The sequence below is a fragment of the Melanotaenia boesemani genome, chromosome 9 (assembly GCF_017639745.1).
Source record: "Melanotaenia boesemani isolate fMelBoe1 chromosome 9, fMelBoe1.pri, whole genome shotgun sequence".
NCBI lineage: Eukaryota > Metazoa > Chordata > Actinopteri > Atheriniformes > Melanotaeniidae > Melanotaenia > Melanotaenia boesemani.
The window spans coordinates 29,328,608-29,344,356 of NC_055690.1; the positions used below are offsets into that span (position 1 = coordinate 29,328,608).

A 15,749-nucleotide genomic window follows, 5' to 3' on the forward strand; every position below is an offset into this window, starting at 1 on the left:
ATCCTGACTGAAACATATTGTTTTAAACACATCAGTTTTATCAGTGAAAATACACTCTAATTATTACTTGAGCAGAATTTGTTTCTAATGCAAAACTTTTTCTTGTTAAATGTGTATTGAAAGGAGGAGGGGAATTAATCTTTTTTTTCTATGTAAATGAAAACCCTGTTGATAAGTTTGTTCTTCCTGCTTCAAAAGGGATGTTTTGAAAAGCTACAACATGCATTTTCCACTAGATGGTAGCAGAGCGTAAACCATTCACTGTAAAAGACCAAGATTACTTGAGAGCTCCCACTGAAAGAAAGAAAGAAAGAAAGGTAAAGATGTCAGTGTTCCTTTGAACCCATCATTTTAAATTAGTTTTTAAGGTATTGGGTTAACACATATAAATGTATTTGCTTGTAATAAATAAATGGATACATAAAAGGAATTTAATTTAATTTAGCTGTAAATGAGTGTTATTGTCCTTAATAAAGAAAAAATTAATGTGTACCTTGTTGATTAGAATGTTAATTATGTGGTTTTTTTGTGTCTTTGTTTTGTTTTTTAGCTCAATAGCAAAAAATATTTATAGCTTATAATAACGGGTTCAACCTTCATTTTTGTAATGCTAATACCATTCAAGGATATATTTGGTCTTTTAAGTGCCAACTGCATGCATCCATATTAAAAAGTGCAGTCGACTTCAAAACACTCCCTTCCCCGGAGTCCCCATTTACCTTTTACTCATTTATTATTTTCCATCTGCTCATTATCATATTTGATCAATCCAAGGAGTGTTTGATCATTCATCCCCTTCTTTCTGACAATGCAGTTCCAATTTTTCCTTCTTGTTGAATATTTAATGAGACAGAGATAGGAGAGTTCTGATTTTAAGTTTTGTTTAAAACTACCTTCCTTTCATTCCTGTAATCATTTCCTTACAAGCGAATCTGTTTTTCTTGCAGACATGTTACTGTGCCCATGCAGCATGGCGCTTGCAGTGAGAGCAGCATCGTGCTGTGTTGTGTTCTCTGCACTCTGCCGACATTACGCTGTGTCATCATTTTTGTCCTCTATTCCTGGATGCAGGACAGCGATGTCAAGGTGTTACGTTTAAGAGGCTCTTCAGCTTATGTGGGATATGGGTCAGCAAAGCTGGAATCTCTTTTCTGCCCCTTCTTCACATAAAGAATTTATATATGTTTGAAATAATTTTATATTAGGATGTTCTGTTGTTGTTTGTACTACTGTCCTGTTTTGTGTAAGTTGGAGTGAACTGTTTGTGGTTGTGAAAGTACAGTTCTTGAAACATAAAGAGTTAGAGAGGACATGGTTGATGGATCTTTCTCCCCCCCCCCCCCCCCCCCCCCCCAACTTTCTCTCTCTCTCTCTCTCTCTCTCTCTCTCTCTCTCTCTCTCTCTCTCTCTCTCGCTCTCTCTCTCTCTCTCTCTTTCTCTCTCTCTTTCACTCATACACAAACACACACACAGCTGTGACATGATGTGTTTCTGAACTATTCATCCCAGGTGCCAAGCTCATGCATCCTTTATTTATTTATTTATTTATTCTCCTTTAGTGATAAACTTTTCTTAAGGCTCTATTGCATGATTCCACCCAGCATATTTTGTTTTGTTTCTTTAAACTCATCCATCCAGACCACATTTTGATCAAGGCCCTGCTGATGTTGTGGCAACCAGCACTCCTTGCCAGGGAGGCTGTCTTTTTACAAAAGATTTGATAAGACTGACGCACGCAAAACGCAGCAGAGCTCATGAGACCCACAGGGGAAAGCCCTTGTTATGTCTAATTACTCCCACTCCAACAGGATTAATTTTCATTTAATTTGTGGGGCCTGGTGTTCTACTGATTTATTTTGCCAATTAAATCATGGTAGAGGTGTTTTGATGCAGTATAACTGAGGTGTGTTTCCATGACAGAAAAAACTACCCCATTCTGTGCATCAGAAGGTTTTTGTGAACTGACATCTGTGTACACCTAAATGTTTATACAATGAGAGAAAGTTTGCTCTCTTTTATTCATTTATTCTGAATTTATTGTGAATAAATCCAATCAGGGAAAATAACTTGTGGCTATACTTAAAAAGGAAAAGGCTTTCCCTGAAAGTGAACAGGGCTTTTAGAGTAGGCTAAGGCCTGCTGTCAATCCTCTTATATTGTGCCTCACTGAAAATGGATTAGTGAGTAACACTTACGTTTGGGCCCGGGTCACTTTGGAGGGATTTGATTGAATGGGCCTGAAGCTGACACTGGCTTACTATATTGATAATACACACGATACTTTTTTCTTTTTCATCTAAATAATCTTCTGCTGGTTAATTAATCATCTTGGACTGTTTTAACCTGACTTGGATTATTGTTTTCGCATATACACACAAAAGGATTGAAAAGAAGGACAAAATTGATGTAGAGATGTTTTTATGAGCTTTTTGCGACATGTTGCCTGTGGACACACCTGTCCGTGGAAACACACAGAAGCCTTCAGAGATGCTGATGCGGGGCGTAAGTAGCTCTCCAGGGTGCTGAAGTTGTCCCCAAACGTCTCAGACGCAGCGCCTCAGCTCTACCTGTCACATCCAGCCCATAATCCTAACACAATGACCGGGCTGTGTCTTCGCCTGAACCACACCGGGGTGAATAGGTAAAGTTTGGAGATGGTTAGCTGACATCTTTTGGGAAGACAGATGATCAGATCTGAGAGAGCACCTGTAAGATTGTCTCATTGGATCCTGGATCTGTCCTAATGGCTTTAAAGAAATGGTGAGTGTTTTTCTTCTTCACGTGTTTAAATTTAGGAATTTTATATATTTGAAAATTATTTTATCTCACTTTTGTTGCAGGTGTCAGTGGTGTAACTGAAAAGTGAATACTAATATTCACTACCTGGGACATCCTGGAAGGACAATGCAACATATTTCTCCAAATGGTTGGGAGTCCAACCATCCATGTGTGCCCATAATAAAAAGCAGACAAACTTTAACAACAATCCCCTTTTATAACTTCCTATTATGGATTATTTTGGGAGTTCTGACCTTCCCTTGTTGTGTCCACTGCTTAATATTCAAAGTGGGGGTCTTGGGGCCTTGGAACTGCGACCCTATCTACTACAGGGCCCTTCCTACAGCAGCTGCAAGGCTTGCTGTGAGCAGGATAAATGGAGACCTCAATCTGGATCTGGGTCTGAAAATGGACTTTATCATCCTCCAGGAGCCTTGCGAAACCTCCAAAGCACTGGCCGCTTATGTTTACTATGATAAATCCGCGGACGCGTTTGTTGGCCCCACCAACCCAGGATACTGCATCGCTGCGTCTCTGTTGGCAAAGAACTGGGACAAGGCGCTCTTCTCCTTCAGCTGTGTCACCTACGAGCTGGACCGAATCCCAGGATACCCGACGTTTACGAGGACACTGCCATTGTCTGTTGATGTGCTGTTCACCGTGTTTAAACACTACAGGTGGGCCAGCTCTGTGGTGGTCTCATCCAACGAAGATATGTGGATAGACACCGCGGAGAGAGTGGCTACTGCTGTGAGGAGGAAGGGGCTTCCTGTCAGTCTTGTTACAGCTATGGGTATAAATGAGACGGAGGTGGAGAGCACACTGAGGAAGATTCAAAATGTAGGAGAAATAAAGGGTGAGTCTATGAAGAAAACAATGAACCAGTTATATGTTTAGTCTAAAAGCAAAATGAGCACACTCTGCATCATCAGTTCAACTTTCAGACCTGCAAAATGTCAGACCATCAAACGTCCAGAATTGCTCCACCAGAATATCCTCACATACTAGTTGTTCTCTTAAGAGAGCTTATCTGTTTATCATCTGACCAGGGAGCCATTTTGACTATACAGATTTAATGCCTTGGCTAAGCTAAACACTGAAAGCAGCTTTATTTAGTTGCTATCAACAGTACTGACATCATTTGTGTATTTACACATGTATTTTATATAAAAAGAAAAAAAGGAACAAATGTGAATTCAAAAATCAAAATCATCTTATGATCCCTCATTTGGTCAGCATCTTAAAGTCCTAGACCACCAATACACCTCGACTTATTCATGAACTGATATTAAGTCAGTTGTTTACCTCCTGAACATACAGTGCCATCCTATTACATTTGTAACTTGCACAAGCATTATATGTTTTTTTTTCTCATTGTCTTTTTTAGTAATCATTATGTGTATGCACTCCATCCTTGTTGGGGGTGAGCAGCAGGCCATTTTCCTTACAAAGGCACACAAGATGGGTATGACTGCAGGGAAGTATGTGTTCGTACCCTATGACACTCTCCACTACAGTCTTCCCTACACCAACGTCTCCTACTTCCCTCTACAAAACAACAGCATCCTGAGGGAGGCCTATGATGCTGTGCTCACCATCACTGTGGCCTCTGAGTCTCTGTCCTTTAACGATGCATTCACTGCAGCCAAGAGAAGCGAGGAAATAACACTGTCCGTGCAGGCAGAGCAGGTAGGCACTGTTAAGGCTGATACCTGGAAAGGAAGAGATAGACTGGCTGAGCATGGCTGAATCCAGTGTCCTCTTGGGAAATGTTGAAAAACCAGCTGTAATTTTTCTCATGTTACACATTACCGCTGCTCCGTTTGTCCCTTTTACTTGAAATGGCGCATCTGAGCTCCCTCTGCCCCTAAGTCATCTCTTCCAATAGGCTCAGACTGCTCTATCTACACTGCTACTGCAGTTTGGGAAGCAGTTGTTGGGATAAATAAAGGAAACACATCAAAAAGTTTGGGTTAGACAGCTGATAATTGATATTGATGTTGGTCCATCAATATTGCCCATGCAAAAGGAATCCAAAACCTCAACAGGCTACGAAAACAAAATATTCTGGTAGAATCAGTGTCTGAAGTTAAAAATGAATTAATTTTGGTTTAGACTTTGGAAATTTTGCATTCATTGTTAATGGAAGGGAAAAGTAAAATCAAACATGAAAAAGTAGAGCCTCTATAAGAATTATGTGTGCACGTGGGTACAGATGGGTAAATGGTGATTTAGTTTTCAGTTTGCTGTCATCATTGCCCTTATAGAATTAACACAAATGCATCTAATTTCATCTTATATCATACAACTGGCACAATGTACTTATCATAATACATGTCATTTACTATATTTTTACACTAGTGTCATTTTTTCCCCATTTTCCCCATTTCAGTATTTAAAATAAGATATTTCTCGTGCTTTCTCTTGAACCCCTGGTAAAACTTTTACTGTAACCTGCAGGTTAACCCACTGTTTGGGACCATCTACAACAGCATATACCTGTTGGCCAACTCCATCCACAATGCTCGGAAGGCAGGCATGCGATTAACGGGCTCTAACCTGGCCTACTTCACAAAGAACACAACCTTTAATGGCTTCAACCAGAGAGTCCAGGTGGACAACAATGGGGATGTTAAGACCAACTATGTCATTCTGGACTCTGACAAGCAGGGGAGTCAGCTGTACCAGGCTTATATGGTCGACCTAAAATCAGGAGTGCTTCGTTTCGCAGGAAGGTCCATTCGTTTTCCAGCAGGATCCCCTCCGTCGTCTGATTCCAGCTGCTGGTTTGAAGAGAATGTCATCTGCACAGGAGGTATGAAGCTGGAGGCGGGGCTTGCGTTTGTGCATTGGTGTTCTACATGTTCTTTTTGTCATTTATCAATCATCCTATTCTAGTAAGTTAGTGTTCTCATCCTCTCAACTTCAGGTGTGGAGGTGACCCACATCATAATAGTGTTGGCTGTCATCCTCAGTTTGGCTGTGGGAGGGCTCATGATAATGATTTACATAAGGTATGGCCTGCAACCATGCCCTTAGTTGTCTAGTTTAAGGAAACTTGCTTGTTAAACTGGTTTGCTTACCTTTTCTACATCCATTTTGCAGGAGGAGACTTCAGCAAATCCAACTAGTCAAAGGTCCTAATCGGATTCTCCTGAATTTAGAGGATCTCACATTTATCAATCCTCAGCTAAGCAAAAAGGCAAGCAGCACCACAAACTTCATTCTCTGTGTTTTTTTCTTTTGCAAAGCTGTCCCTTTTCCCAAATTGAACTGTTTTAGTGTACACTTCAAATAAAATATGTTATTTAATGTCATGCAGAAAATCACTTTGGAGGATCTGAGTGAGTCCAGGAGTGCCCTGGATGACAAATCTGCAGACCCGTCACATTCTAGCATGCAGACGGCAACTCATGAAAACTCCAATGTGGCTGTATATGAGGTGGGTTACAACGAAAGAGTCGTTGCATTACTGTTGCTTCAGGCGCTATGTGCAAAAATATTAAATATTAAATATTAAAACAAATGTTAAGCACCCCCCCCCCCCCCCCCAGAGATCACGAGTGGAATTTCAGAACTTTTGCTGCATCTAATACATCAGTATTGATAAACATGGAGATATTTTTTTTATCTGTTTCTATGCTTAAAAATTTCATGAAAATAAAATGTGTCTTTTTCTAGGGTGACTGGGTTTGGCTGAAAAAATTTGAGGAGGGCCAATTCAAAGAAGTGAAACAAAGCACCACAAAGATTTTTACAAAGGTAGAGCACCCTGTTATAGTCATTTTGTGACTTGTGCTTTAGAAGTTATTATTATCATAAAGATATCTTACATAAGCTGTTTTGCCTAGACCAATGTTAAACTATAAAATAAACATTAAAGACCAGACACCTAAAAACAGCTGACAACTTTATAGTCAGTTCTAGATGTAACTGATGATGGAAACTGATATAGTAACATGGTAATGTTTTTGTTCTGTTTTTAGATGAAGGACCTGAGAAATGAGAATGTAAATCCTTTCCTTGGCTTCTTCTTGGACTGCTGCGTATATGCAGTGGTAACAGAGCACTGCTCACGGGGCAGCCTGCAGGACCTGCTGAGGAACGAAGATGTTAAATTAGACTGGATGTTCAAGTCCTCACTTTTGCTCGATCTCATCAAGGTAAACACTAATTCTGCACTCCATATGCTATAGAAACCCAAGATTTTCACAGGGACATGTTAAACATCATAAGGTTTTATAAAACCCTTCTTGTCATATTGTTACATGTTATTTCACTAGTTACTTAACAATTTTATAATTTTTTTCTTTTAAAATAAAGAGAACTTTAAACTTTTTCTCCTTCCAGGGTATGAAATATCTTCACCACAGAGAATTCCCCCACGGCAGACTAAAATCTCGAAACTGCGTAGTGGACGGGCGCTTTGTCCTCAAGATTACCGACTACGGCTTTAATGAGCTACTAGAGTCTCAAAAAGCACCTTTAGAGGAGCCCCCTACTGAAGGTATTTTTATCATGTGGCCAAAATCTGGTTGGAAAGAAGATTTAAGTACAAGCTTTTGCAAAAGGATCAAATATCACACAGTACAACAGCAGACTATAAAGTAAAGAAGAACAATGCAGAGTTCTTTTATTTCCTATACGATGAGCTATATCTTGTATTTCTTCTCGGAAGCATTCAGAGTTAGTAAAATAATCCCTAATATAGTCATCAAAGCCCTAAGGGTATTAGGTGACAGATCCATGGCAATTTATTATAGAATATGATGACATAAGTATTACAAGGACACAGGAATGTGAGGACTGTTAGCATTTGGGGACATTTGTTTCACAAACAGTATTTTTGTAAAGAAACAAGTAATGATAATTCATTAGCTTTTATATGCATTTATTGTAATAGAACTTTCCAAGTTGATCTATTATTTTAATACAAACTATTCAAATACAATGATGATTGTTGACAGTTTTCACTCATGTTTGGATCGACATGAAAAAGGTTACACAGCAGAGACAGCTCTAATATTCTGTGCTGTTCTAAATGTTTCCTTTGCTTTTCTCAGATCTGTTCTGGACAGCTCCAGAGCTCCTGCGAGATCTTGCAAGTTCTCGTAAAGGAACATTCAAGGCAGATGTATATAGTTTTTCTATTATTCTTCAAGAGGTGGTGGTGAGGGGGCCTCCATACTGTATGCTGGATTTATCACCTGAAGGTGAGCATTCACAACAGAGGAAGAGGTGCAGATGAGGACAAGGTGATGCATAAGAACATAAATGAACTATAGATATTAATATACTTTTTCATCTGAGCTGAACAGTACACAACCCTTAAACCATCATTTTGCACCATAAACTTTACCTCTGTCATCATAATTTAGACTGAAGCAATCCTAGTCACAGTTTTGTTTTGTTTTTGTTTTGTTTTTTTTTTTGTTTTTTATTCAAATGATTTTTAAATATGAAAAACTGAAATGTCAAATTCATATGAGCTTTGTTATGACCCTTCAAATGAGCTCTGCTTCATCCTACTTCTATCATTGCTCCTTGAGATGATTCCATTTCCTGAAATTTGAAAATTAACTAAATGCAACTAACATTTATATCTCAATAAGAGTTTATAATTGATAGGATTTAAGTTGAAAAAAGCCAAAATGCTGAGCAAGTTGTCTGTACAGCCATCTTGTACATTTGCATATATGTGAGCAAAGGTACAAGAAAATTTCACCAACAAGTTTAGAAGACCTTCTAAATATGGCTGCTCAGCCAAGCTAAAAGTAATGGAGAATGAATGGACAAGGTCAGGCTGATAACCAACAAGTCCATGGCCACAGTCCATGAAACCCCAAACTCATTCGTGTAGATTGGAGAGTCTTACAGGACATTCATCAAAGACTATTTCTTACAATAAAGTGCATTAGACAGTCTGCTGGAATATATCAAAGGGTGCCTGCATGACTCTCACACCATGAGGTAAAGTCTCTGAGCTTTAAAGTTTCTGCCAAGATAAATTGTAGAAACTTTTCAAAGACATTATTTTATTTTTATCAGAAATTGGGAATGACCAATTAATTGGGGAAATGACCTGAAGCCATTATAAAATGAGTTTAACGTATTCACTGGAATCTTTAACACTTGCATTTATTTATTATTTTTATTATTACTCTTTGCATGACTCTAGCCACTCAAAGCGCCTTGACACTGCAAGTCACATACATCCATTCACACACACACTCATACAACACTTCCTAGGAGTTTCATCTATTACTTGTTTTCCTTTTTCAAAATTACACACCAATGAGCACATTCCAGGACAATCTGGGGTTCAGTATTTTGCCCAAGAATACTTTGACATTTGGTCGAACCACCAACCCTCCAGTTGACAGACAACTAAGCCACACAGAGCCATTTCCAGATTATCTAAAACTTTCAGTGATATTAATTCCATTCTAACTCATTTCAGTGAGACTTTATACCCCCAAAAAGAAACTCAATTGTAGAAGTGTAAATAACGCATAAACAATGAGGGGGGAAAAATAATCGTTGCTGTACCACTACTTTTAGTAGAACTGAAGAAGCCTCTGTCTGATGACACCCTATTGTTTTTTTGTCCCCAAAAATCCCAAATTTCTTTCATAATTTTATATGAATAAGATTATTCAAAATTTTATTTATTTACAGTCTACAATGGGAGCTATGTTCTCTTTATTTGCATCTTTTAAGACTCAGCCTCTCTTTGGTGGTCTTTTCATGCCCAATCTTGTTACGCAAGAGAACTTACAAACTTTCTGCAAAGCAGGTTTTTGTTTAGATACTGGTACATACATGAGTCTAAAGAAATTCATGTGTGCCATTTCCTTATTTTCTCCTTAGAAATTATCCGTAAAGTGAAGAAGCCTCCCCCAATGTGCCGTCCTACAGTGGCCCCGGATCAGGCCCCTCTTGAATGCATCCAGCTCATGAAGCAGTGTTGGAGTGAACAGCCTGATCGCAGGCCAACCTTTGAGGAGATCTTTGACAGGGTATATTTTTTAGGACACTCTTTTGCTCGTTTGACTTTTAATGTTTGCTGTCATCTTGATTAAATAGACCCATTCAAACTTTCTATATATATCTGATTGACATTATTCTGTTATATTTCTAGTTCAAGACAATCAACAAGGGTAAGAAGACCAATATCATTGACTCCATGTTGAGGATGCTTGAGCAGTACAGCTCCAACCTGGAGGATCTCATTAGGGAGAGAACAGAGGAGCTGGAGGTGGAAAAACAGAGAACAGAGAAGCTTCTGTCTGAGATGCTTCCACCGTGAGTTCATATAGAAACACGTGCATTGTGACAGCTTGTGTTAACGGAGTCTAATTCTTAAAACTTTTCATCTCCATTTCTGTCTGGCCAGTTCTGTTGCTGAGGCCCTGAAGACCGGCGGCACAGTGCAACCAGAGTACTTTGATCAGGTGACAATCTACTTCAGTGACATTGTGGGTTTCACCACCATCTCCTCACTCAGTGATCCCATCGAGGTGGTCGATCTCCTCAATGACCTCTACACACTGTTTGATGCCGTGCTCAGTAATCACGATGTCTACAAGGTGAGAGAATACATTGAATATTCTCTGAAAATACTCTTTATAAAGTAATATGAAGCACACATATACCATGTAAATATCAGACCAAAGGGTTTGCAAAAGTGTTTTTTTTTTGTTTGTTTTTTTTTCCATGAAGGATCTAAGTAGTTCAGGTGCACTGCATGAAATAAAATGATCTTTTGTCTATGAGCAGAACACACACTGTTGTGTCTGTAACCCATAACTGTATAATGTTGGCTTGGTTCAGGTGGAGACCATTGGTGATGCTTATATGGTAGCATCAGGCCTGCCTAAAAGAAATGGCAACAAGCACGCTGCTGAGATTGCCAACATGTCACTGAACATCCTCAGCTCAGTGGGTTCCTTCCATATGCGGCACATGCCAGAAGTGCCCGTCAGGATACGAATAGGAATTCACTCAGGTGGGCTGATAGAAACCAAAAGTCCTTATCATCCTGTAAATATTATAAATAAAAAGGTTCCTGTCATGGCACACAACCTTTCTATGTTTCATTTGCTGCACAGGCACCAGAAAGTTTTTAAGGCAGACAGCGAAGCAGACATGAGCCTGTAACGGGTTTTTCTATTTTCTAAATGCTATTTCAGCCTAGACTTACTTATTTATTGTGAATGTGCAGGGCCCTGTGTTGCTGGGGTTGTAGGTCTGACCATGCCTCGGTATTGCCTTTTTGGAGACACCGTCAACACTGCCTCTCGTATGGAATCCACTGGACTGCGTGAGCATCCTTCACAGACATTCATTCATTTTGATCTTCTGTCATTTTTTTTCTTTTGCTCCAATTTTTATGTTGTTTGTTCTGATCCCAGCTTATAGAATCCATGTAAATCTTACCACTGTGAAGATCCTCCGTTCTCTCAATGATGGTTATAAAATAGATGTTCGAGGCAAAACAGAGCTGAAGGTAACAGTCATATAAATCTCACAAATCCACAAACTGATTGAGTGTGTTGGTTCTACACTGGACTGTATTATCTCTTCATACTTGCAGGGTAAAGGTGTTGAAGAGACATATTGGCTTGTCGGAAAAAGCAACTTTGCAAAACCTTTGCCAAAACCACCAGAGATTAAACCAGGGTAAGACTTTTAACTGACTGATTAATAAATATTGCAAAGAACAAGTTGTGCGATCTTAAACTGAAGAAACAACAACATGCTGTGTGCCACTGATGAATGAGGGCTTATGCAAATTGCAACTGTCCACATGTTACTTCAGAGAAGACAATCATGGCCTCAACCCTGAGGACATAGCCGCATACAGGAGAAAGAAAGCTGAGAAAAAGGCTTGACCTTCTCAGTCCAAACATGGGAGGTATAGATCTGCATGCCAGCTGGTGTTGTGTCATAGATGTGTTGCTGTGACTATCGGTTTTCTGTGATCCTCTAATGCATCCTTTAAGCTTCCACACACTCACTTTCCTCTCATTGATTTCTGAATCTTACTGATTGCTCTGGATCTGCTCATCTCATTAATCTCTTGATCTTACCACCTTCTGTTTCTCTTTAATCAGATTGAAGAAAGCCCTCTTTGCCTATTCATTGTTTTTTTAAAAGTGGCTTGCAAGCACATTTTTCTTTAAACCTGCGTTACTTTGTTTGAAGTGAATTTGTATTGATGTATAGTCAGTGTCTTACTTCCAGCAGGCAAAAGTCAGAGTGTAGTTAGTTTGGAGAAGCAGAAGCTTTCTTGATGAGCGAGCTGAAGCTAGTTACTCAGAATGAGGCTATTTGAAGAGCAACTTTTTCACAATATAAAGCCATTTAAACCCAAAAGGCTTTAACAGCAGTTAAAGTGAAAATAATATATGAGATATCTGCAGTTTGTCACTGCAGCATTACAGTATTTTCTACACTTTCTCAAAAGCTAAGCATCTATGTAGCTACACGGTCCGTGATACATTAAAAAAAGGGTCCAGGTTGCTTGTTAAGCAGACCTCGTCTGTCTGATTCTAATTTGATGCAGCATAAAAATCCATGATGAAGCTTTCCATTTGGACACTTAAAAAAAAAATCTGGTTTGAGGTATTTTACATTGCTAAAAAGCCTTGTTTTGAACAGCTGGGTAACTATACTCCAAACAAAGACACTCTGACTGCTGTCATAAGTACCCATACAACGCAACTCCCAAAAATTAGTAGTTTTAACTTCATGTTCTCTGTTAAACAGGGACAACTGGCAAGAAATGGTGACAGAAGAGATCAAGACTCTTTTTCGCAAGGCCAACCGGCAGGTGGACAAAAAGCTTTGAATGAGAGGAAAAGAAGGAGATATATCAAAGAGGGAAAAATAGAGGAGAGGAAGGAGCATTGCAAGGGGAACGCGTCCAGAAAAGAAAGAGGCAAAGAGCTGGGAGGGTGGGGGGGCAGAGGACAGATGAAACCACCAGCCTCTCTGTGTGGCTTAACGCAGACTTATTTAAGAGGATTGTTCATCGCCTGGCTAATCTGCCAGCAGCCAGCGCAGCAGAACACAACGGTGCTAATGTAATGAGAGTTGTCACATTACCTGCCTACCTACCTGCTGAAGGTGTTCCCGCTCCTTAATGAAGGATGGACTCACTCTCTCCTCTCTACACTCACTGGCCACTGCGTGGTCAACTACTACAGGGCAACTAGAGGTTCACCCATCTAAAGACTGAAAGCCCCAAACGCCTATTTCAAAATGAAATTATATTTTTCTGTCAGTAATGTCTCTTTATAGGTAGCTGCTAGAGATGCAGAGCCGATGCTGTTACGTAGCTGTGGCTGCATATTATTAATAGCCATCCAAAGCTGGAGGCAAAAGCTGCTATTGTATACACAGTAAGACAAAAAGGAACACATGTCACTTTTATTTTCTCAGTTTTAGTACAGAAGATTACTGTCAAGCCCACTCTAGCAACTTTTCTCTATGCTGTTAACTATTAGTTTATTATAACAAAGGGGTGGCAGCTGTTGGAAAGAAATGAAAGAACCAAAGGAAAATTATTTTTATCCATTTATTTCTGTTACAGTCAGAGGAAACTTAACAGTGAGAGGGCTTCTCCATGTTCAGCAATATTGTTCAATTTACACATTTTATTGTAAAGCTTTATGCGAGCACTTTAATTCCCTATTAAATGAAATTCAGTGTTGAAATGTTATAGGAAATGTCTTTGGCTTTATCTCAAAATAATGATTTTGCAAATATTTGCAGTTGTACCTTTTTCATTTCCATTTAAACAACATTTTACAACAACAATTTACTCTCCAGTGGCATGCTGTCTTTATTTTCATATTTACGAAAAGCTATCCAGACTGGTGGGTTGTACTTGTTCAGGTCAGTGGAGCTGACCAATAAGATAATGATGATGATCCTGCTGAAAATGTTTATCTTTAAAAATCTATTACAGATCCTGGTGGCTCTATATACCTGCTTATGATTTACATCAACCAAAAAGGCAAGACATAATTCCAGAAAACATTATTTCTTATCTAGAAATTTTAATTTCTTGTTAAGACTTCAAGCCAGATGTATACAATGTTAAAGGTTACTGTCTATTGTTTAATTTCAGGTATTTGCTAAGAAGCAGTGGATGAAATTTTATTATACAGTCTTCTTTTTAGTAAAAATAAAAAAAAAAATGTAAAAAAAAATTCAGAAAACTTGCTCCATCTAGTTGTTTACAGATGATGAAGGTGAGAGAATGCCAGGAAAAACTAAATAAAACTGATGCTTTACAATAAATAAATAAATAAATAAAGCTGTTTGGTAGAGATGTATTTTTGTCTATTGTACTTTTTGCCTAAGCCCTAATTTTTAAAGTGATTTAACATCTTTCAGAATAACTGCTTAACACTGAAACAAACATTAGTCATTTTTCTTTAAAGATTTGGAAATATCACCTTAAATCCCACGATACTGGTCGCTTCAGGTGGAGTGCTTGGTGTAAAAACAACAGAGAAGTCTGTCAGAAACATGTACACTGTGGAATTCATATGATGTTGTTTGTCTTGTATATTATTGTTCTAGTGAAAAGTAAAATCTTTATTTAAAAATTACAATATAAATAAATTATTCATTTGTATCGCCTTGTCCGTCTTTACTGTGGAACCAGGGCGCCATCTACTGCTGTAGCACTGAGACCAATAATTGACCAATTGCATTGGGGATGGATGGATTCCGTGCATATATTATACTAGTATTAATCAATTTAATCTATAATAATTTTGCAATAAAAGAAGAAAAAACAAATTATTTCAAAAACAATATCTGTATGTGCAGTTTCCTTTTTTTTATTTAAACATGGATTGGCTTAAAAAAACAATAAAGAGGCAACTGAACATCCCTTTAATTTAAAGCTTGTGTGTGTGAATCATTCAGTTATTTAAATTATAAAACATCTACTTTTCTATTATATAAATGTGTCAGCAAGTTTTTATTTTTGTTTATGTGTTTGAATTGTGTGAATTTATACACAAAAACTCTCAAAAGCTCAACATAATTAGGTGTTAGATGAATATATGCATAGCAATTTGACCTATCTTTGGGAGAAGAACCATATTCGGTCACTTTATTGGACACATAAAATACTTATTTATGCTACGCCATGAAAACATAGAAAATAAAGTTCTCCCCACCACTCATGAAAATGACAAGAACATTTATTTACTAATTTCTTACTACTAGATCCTTATTTTAGAAAAGAAGTAACTAAGTTTTTGTAATATCCTCCATAATTGCAATGACACGTTTTCTGTGACTGAAATTTTAAAACTTTATCAGATATTTCAGTATGTGTCTGATAAAGGTTTAAACGATTCACTTCATTGCATGATTTTATTCTGCATCTTCTTCTTACCTACTTGTCTCATCACATTATTAATTGTAGTCTATATTGTATTGTATATAACAAATATCAGTACTAGTTCTTGATTTTGTGGGCTAGCAGTAATTAAAATAAGCTCTGGCTGCACATCCGCTCCAACCGACACCGGGAACCAGCCCTCTTTACTCTTTGAAATCACTGGGTGGTGCTGTGACTATGTGGAAATCCACTGAGGGTTTCCATTCCTCACAAAGACCTTGCAGCATTTCTGATTTTTATCTTTTTTAAGAGAGTAGTCTGTAACTGTTGTGGTATTCTATGACATAAATCGTCTGTGCATCTTTTTGTACATATACTACAAATTTTAAAGATAACTGGACTGTATCAGAAGCATATTTAAAACTACTGAGATGATCAGCTTTCAACAACAGCTTGTTAATTACCTCCACCAAGGCGCAGGACATGCATTTGATGGCGTTGGTTTGTCTGTCTGTCTGCAACATGACTCAAAAAATTATGGACGGATTTTGATGAAATTGCCAGCAAATTTCAGAAACTGAATAAGAAATAAGTGTTAAGA

At 38.2% G+C, this 15,749-nt stretch overlaps 1 protein-coding gene across 1 annotated transcript; it reads left to right on the forward strand.

Moving 5' to 3' along the window:
* Positions 1 to 2,670: 2,670 nt before the first annotated feature.
* gucy2f (guanylate cyclase 2F, retinal) lies at positions 2,671 to 14,357 on the forward strand. Its single transcript, XM_041994864.1, has 19 exons — positions 2,671 to 2,760; positions 2,841 to 3,634; positions 4,166 to 4,467; positions 5,239 to 5,593; positions 5,708 to 5,792; positions 5,884 to 5,980; positions 6,101 to 6,220; positions 6,460 to 6,540; positions 6,765 to 6,941; positions 7,129 to 7,285; positions 7,842 to 7,991; positions 9,649 to 9,797; positions 9,920 to 10,083; positions 10,175 to 10,367; positions 10,612 to 10,786; positions 11,003 to 11,101; positions 11,193 to 11,287; positions 11,375 to 11,460; positions 12,550 to 14,357. Exons 2-19 carry the CDS (start codon positions 2,905 to 2,907, stop codon positions 12,629 to 12,631), a joined length of 3,297 nt encoding a protein of 1,098 aa, XP_041850798.1. The 5' UTR covers positions 2,671 to 2,760; positions 2,841 to 2,904; the 3' UTR covers positions 12,632 to 14,357.
* Positions 14,358 to 15,749: the final 1,392 nt, after the last annotated feature.

Excerpts from the sequence above, each read along its gene's own strand:
- gucy2f (XM_041994864.1), top strand. The coding sequence starts at position 2,905 with ATGCAACATATTTCTCCAAATGGTTGGGAGTCCAACCATCCATGTGTG. Across the intron at positions 6,221-6,459 it reads CCAATGTGGCTGTATATGAG|GGTGACTGGGTTTGGCTGAA; the intron begins GTGGGTTACAAC and ends GTCTTTTTCTAG. Across the intron at positions 10,787-11,002 it reads ACGAATAGGAATTCACTCAG|GGCCCTGTGTTGCTGGGGTT; the intron begins GTGGGCTGATAG and ends GTGAATGTGCAG.